Source organism: Juglans regia, chromosome 2 (genome assembly GCF_001411555.2).
Source record: "Juglans regia cultivar Chandler chromosome 2, Walnut 2.0, whole genome shotgun sequence".
In the NCBI taxonomy this organism is placed as follows: Eukaryota; Viridiplantae; Streptophyta; class Magnoliopsida; order Fagales; family Juglandaceae; genus Juglans; species Juglans regia.
The window spans coordinates 32,833,362-32,839,062 of NC_049902.1; the positions used below are offsets into that span (position 1 = coordinate 32,833,362).

The following is a 5,701-nucleotide window of genomic DNA, read 5'->3' on the forward strand; positions in this document are numbered from 1 at the left end:
GATGATTGAATATTTGAAAATTCTCGTAGTCATAATTGATGTGCGGAGAAGAAGAAGAGCTCACAAACATGCCTTTGCTCTAGAATTTCGTTTGTTTGGAATTAGTCACGGAGCAAAGTAAAATGCTTAAGTAATTTTTTATTATTAAAATTTTTTATATATATATTATGATCGCATCATAAAAATAAAGTAATGCTTTATAGATGTATAATTTTTGTGTAAAACTATTTATATAATTCTTGTATATTTATTTATATAAATATTATAATAACTTGTGTTGAAAAAATAAATTATCTATCACATTGGAAGTTAATGGTTAAATAGTGATTTTGGTAAGAGTATATTCAGATAATGTGAATTTCAATATTCTTTCTATAACAATGAAATTGAAAGAGTTTATAACTGCCATTCAAATGAAGATGTTAGCGTGGAACTTGTTAAAAATTAATGATATATATAAAGAAAAATGCTAATTGTATTTAAAAAAAAAAGTTAGCATTTTGTCTGTTGATAGAGAGAGAGCAAGGAGAAAGAAATGTTTTTGAGAGAATCTTTGTTCTGTTGGTTTTAAATTTGTAAAAATACTATTCATAATTATATAAATTTTTAATTATGCATAATTTAATACAGTTTAATTTAAGATCATATTATATAAATATATATATATATATATAGATGCATTATGGAATGCTTATGGTAATTATAATATTTGTTTACAAAGAAAAAACAGAGAGCGGAAGAACAGGAACTACATAAATGATTCATTGTTAATGGTGACTGTCCAATCAGAAAGAGGTCAATAACTGAAGACAGCCTGTTGGGCAGTTCTTCCAGATCAACCGCTCATCAGTCATCCCCCATTATTATTTTTCTGTAATATCCCAACCATCTGAATCATGGTGTAGGATTTATACATTTATGTCCATTGCCCACACTCCCATTCCCCATTCCATCCCATCCATTTTAAATATTCCTTCTCTAATCTTAACATCTGAGATGATGAGATATTTTGGTAGACATCAAATCTATAATGTTAAAAAAAAAAAGAAATGGATATTTTTTTTTTCTGTTTATCAGACCAAACAACAGGAAAAAAAAATGTAATGACTCGATAATTAATTTGGTTAATAGGATTAAACCCAATTAGTTCACAGGAAAAAAAAGGGGACAAATAGTTGAGGGACAGGAATGTCAATGAGGCAAAGGGAAAATAATATCAATAGGGCATTAGGCAACATTGGATACACAGTTGGGTACTGTCATGTCCCAACATGTCTGGCTGACTGACTGGTCCACCTTTACCCCAGAATTGAGAAATCTAAAGTGCGAAAAGGAAAGAAAGGGGAGATAAAGCAGCAGAGAGAGTTTTGCATATAACTGCCACGCCTGTTTTAGCCATTCCAGAGAGAGAGAGAGAGTGGGGTGGAGAAGGGAAGATAGCCTTTTTCTTTCCCTTTGGTCATCTGTCCCCAGCGATCTGATTCCACTTCTCTTTCTCTATCTCCTTCTCATTTATCTTTGCTTCGTTGGGACTATTCACTGATATTTTTTGTGAAATGAGAATCTTTTTGACAAAGAAGAAGCAAAAGCAGACATCCTAATGGCGGAATGCTCCTATCTCAGTTTCCCTGCCTCACGGTACTATTATCTCCCTCTTTCTCTATTTTTTATTGAGTAGTTCCGTATAAAGTTTTGGTTTTTTTTTTGGCTGGGTTATAATACGAGAAGTATGCAAGGTAAAATGTATAGTTGCTCTATACAGGTTAGTGGATTTGTTTATTTCCAGTTGTTATTGGGTGCAAAAGCAAAATAATTACTTGGATTCTGAATAACTAAATGAATAATGTCGTTTCGTTGACTTTACTAGTAATCTACTACCAAACCATGGTGAAGATTTCCCATACGGTACATGACAATGAATAAATGAAGCATCAATTTTAGATTAGAATGATCTAGTGGGGGGATTCAGTTAGGACAGTTGGGGGTCGGGGAGAGGGGAAGTTAGATCGTAACTTTAGAGTTAAGAGTGAGAGAAACATGCTTTGGTCTGAGCAAAAATTAAGCTTTCTTCCACACAGATACGGTATTACTGTTACATTCATGACGCATGTGTGGAACGGTATGACCTGTAAACAGCATTACCCATAGAATGCGGATCAGCCTTCTGGAACTGTTGATTTTTCACATTGATTTAATAATGTTTCAAGTGGTGGGAACTGGAACTAGAACTGGAACTGCAATGGTGTATTCTTAATTAACGCTTTCCTAATTATTTTTTTGATCGGTAAAATAATGGTGTACTAATTATTACAGCACCTTTATTTATGTAAAACATTTTTTTTTCAAGGAAAGACCAATACCTTTTTTATATTGGGTGGTTTAACAAGCATTTCTTCTTGAGAGCTGTTCAGGGATGGGGCAGTGAAAACCTAGCAAGTTGCTATTCTTATGATGCAGCATCAGATTTGATGTGATCATCTTCTGATTTTGTCAAGGACATCATGCGGATGCAAGGAGATTTTGATCTGAATTCAGTCCAAATATATCCTGATTCACTCAGAGAAGCTTTGAAGAAGACTATGCTCAGCCAGGAGGTTATATTTCGAAAGCAGGTTTGCAGACACGATCACTGTACTGGTTGATTTGTGTGTTGACTCAAGTTAGGATCATGTGTCCTTATTTGATATAGTTATGCCCCCTTTGTTTGATACCATGTAATGATTTGAATTTGTTTTGGAGTCGAACCCTTCATTAGTTTAAGATTACAACTTGTTCAATAGCTACTTAAATTAACTGGACTTCAGGGGTAGTTGGGACTCTCTCCTTGAAATACCGCGATGGATCATGCATGTAGTTAAAAGTATAGACAGAAAAAGCTACTAGTTTTCCTTTAATATTTACTCACTTCATCCCTAGAAAGATAGGATTTTGCAAATGCCATGCATTTTAATAGAAGAAAATAACATTCGATTCTTCTAAAATGCCCTTTAGTAGTTCAAGAAAGTTGGATTTAAATTTGAAAAAGGTGGTTCAAATCTAAGATATATGAGAAGTTAATGAATAAATGCTTTCATTTATAGGAATCCAATCTGTTTTAGGACATCTAAAATAGAGCACCTCCCATCTATTTTGAGACAGAGGAAGTACTTAATTTTTCTTGCTACTGATTTATCTCCAGGTTGAGGAACTCCATCGATTATATATGACACAGAAGACACTGATGGACAATATTGCCTGGATAGAGTTTGATAGATACAATTTGAGGAAAGCAAGCACCCAATCAAGTCTGTTATGTTCTGCAAATTTGGCAAGATATGAAGCACACATGAAAGAAACAGCAATTTCCTCAATTCCCATGGTAAATGGAAAGCTCCAACTTTCAGGATCTTATGAAGAGGGATATTATAGTAATGAGGCAAAGGCTTTGTTTTTCCTTTTCTCAAGTAGTTTCTTCATGCATTAAACTCCATGTTTATTGGGACTTACCTTTTGAATGCGTATTAGGTGGCTGTGAATGTATTTATATCCATCCTCTTTTAATAACTGACCTAATTCTGTTTCAATGATCTGGAATATTTTACACTTATAAAAAAAATGATCTGGAATATTTTACTGATAATGTGGTGAGCTTGTCCTTCAGGCGGACCCAAAACAATCTACAAGCCACATGTCATTAGAAGGGCACCAGGGTGTCTACTATAATCTTTGGCAGGGGCCTCAAGATCTTCAACTTCCTTCTGATCAGTACTTTAGCAATGTTGGTAAGGATCTATTGAAGAAAAGGAATATTTTCAATCACTTAAAAGAAGTATTGCTTTTGAAGAACATTTTTGTGCATGTTTTTATCCTGTGGTGGTAATGTTTCAGATCCAGAGTTGAAGCTTTCCCTGAGCTCTGCCGAGGGAAATTGGAGAGAGAGGAGTGCTAAGAGAAATTGGTTTGATAAAAAAGTTCCACCCTGCCCCCACAACATTATTGACTTAGAAGAGTCAATTTTGAGGGTATCAAATGAGAGTGAACAACATGCACCTTCTTTCAGCCATGCCGCTCTGACAACTCATTCTGGAGGTGAGCGTGAGACAGGATTTTCTATACTTTCTGATCCAGTCATCTCATGTACTGTGAAGAAAGATTTACCGGACAAGATTGCACACATTTGCCCTCTTCTAGATGACCACAAGTGCTGTCAAGAGAAGAATTATTTAAAGAAAGGTACTTTTGATCTATCTGCTGGCATAAAGTCATATTCTGAACATGTAGTGTGCAATTAAGCTATGTTTAATCATTAGGATTCAACCTGTCCATATTTTACCCTTCTCCAGAACTTAAAGACTTCCATTTTGGTACCCCAAGTAACAATCTTTCCACCAAGATGCGACAGCCAAGTTTATTTAAAGCAGCACATTTGGACCTTAACAAAGTTCAACTTGATGACTCATCTTGTTGCTCAAATGATCTTTTGGTGGCCCATCCTTCAACAGCCAGTTCAGCACATGTTTTCATTGAGCTATTCGGCAGGGTTCAGGAGGACAATTGTGCATCCATGACTTGGATAAAAGAAAATGAAAACTGCTCAAATGAAGCCTCTGACATACTTCACCAAGATGATGCAGTGAATTCTTTGATAGATTCCAACAGCAAAAGCAAGATAACAGAAATATGGGCTAGTACTTCAAAGTTTAATGGATTGTGTGGAAGTGAAGTTGGCCTTTGTGAAGACCTTGGCGGACACGGTAGTGAGCCCAATAATGGCAATGTTGGGTTTCTACTGGAACCTTCAAAAAATCTTTTACATGATCCAAATGGTATGTGTATAGCTAGTGGACAGATGAACTTTGAGAAGAGCGAAGAAGATATTATTATACTTGCAAGTTCTTCTCAAAGTCAAAGTACAGTCCAAGGTGGACGTGGCAATGTATCTCCTGCTTCATGCAAGTCCCAGAGCAATGTTGATAATGATTCCAGCAGTGTGAAGACAATGCAATCTGGCATTGAAATAGGTAGTTCAAACCTCTCTCCTTTTGATCAGTTTTCTGGAAACCATGTAGGGTGTCAAGTTGCAGAAACCTTGTCGGGCAATCAGGACCAAAGATCTTTCGACAGCAGTGAATCAAAACATGAATGCCATAACAAAGAAGAATCATCTGAAGCAGATGCATTGATCCATTGGGCTGCTGAATCACTTGTCCATTTCTCCTTGGAGATCGCATCTGGTAATCAAGATTGTTCTGCCAAAGCAGAACTAACTGAGATGAAAAATGAGGGGAGGGATCAGCCCCAGTGTTCTTCCGACTCTTTTGAGTTAATTGCTCTCAATCTAAAAGAATGCAATGTAGATGAGTATTCTGTATCATCAAAGCCATTTGAAGTGAATGACATGGAGACAACAGATTTTTCTTCCAAGTTAAGAAGGGGTAGGAGATTGAAAGATTTTCAGAAGGACATACTTCCCGGTCTTGCATCTCTTTCCAGACAGGAAATTCGTGAGGATATAAACATTCTGGAGGGAGTTCTAAGATCTAGAGAGTACCGGAAGATCAGAGCAAGGATGGCTGATGGACAGAGCTGGTGTGCACCCGTGAGAAGCAGACGGTCAAGACTCAATTATGTTCGAAGGAAAAAAATTTAGCAAAATGTTGTTCTATGTTGGGAGTGTGATTATATCAAACTTCTTTTTAAAATAGGAGTGGATTTTTTAACA

At 36.0% G+C, this 5,701-nt stretch overlaps 1 protein-coding gene across 2 annotated transcripts; it reads left to right on the forward strand.

Annotated features, from left to right (window-relative positions):
- The first annotated feature begins 1,247 nt into the window (after window positions 1-1,247).
- LOC109011439 lies at window positions 1,248-5,701 on the forward strand. 2 transcript variants are annotated; one of them, XM_018992662.2, is made up of 6 exons: window positions 1,248-1,638; window positions 2,412-2,612; window positions 3,179-3,358; window positions 3,641-3,761; window positions 3,868-4,212; window positions 4,323-5,701. In XM_018992662.2, exons 2-6 carry the CDS (start codon window positions 2,502-2,504, stop codon window positions 5,627-5,629), a joined length of 2,064 nt encoding a protein of 687 aa, XP_018848207.1. In that variant the 5' UTR covers window positions 1,248-1,638; window positions 2,412-2,501; the 3' UTR covers window positions 5,630-5,701. The 2 variants fall into 2 exon arrangements, with proteins under 2 accessions (XP_018848207.1, XP_018848199.1); XM_018992654.2 differs by having other exon boundaries at window positions 1,265-1,638; window positions 2,496-2,612.

Bases quoted from the DNA above. Each gene is read 5' to 3' on its own strand.
- LOC109011439 (XM_018992654.2), top strand. From the start codon at position 1,609: ATGCTCCTATCTCAGTTTCCCTGCCTCACG. The intron at 1,639-2,495 runs GTACTATTATCT...GATTTTGTCAAG, and splicing joins CTCAGTTTCCCTGCCTCACG to GACATCATGCGGATGCAAGG. The intron at 3,762-3,867 runs GTAAGGATCTAT...GTAATGTTTCAG, and splicing joins TCAGTACTTTAGCAATGTTG to ATCCAGAGTTGAAGCTTTCC.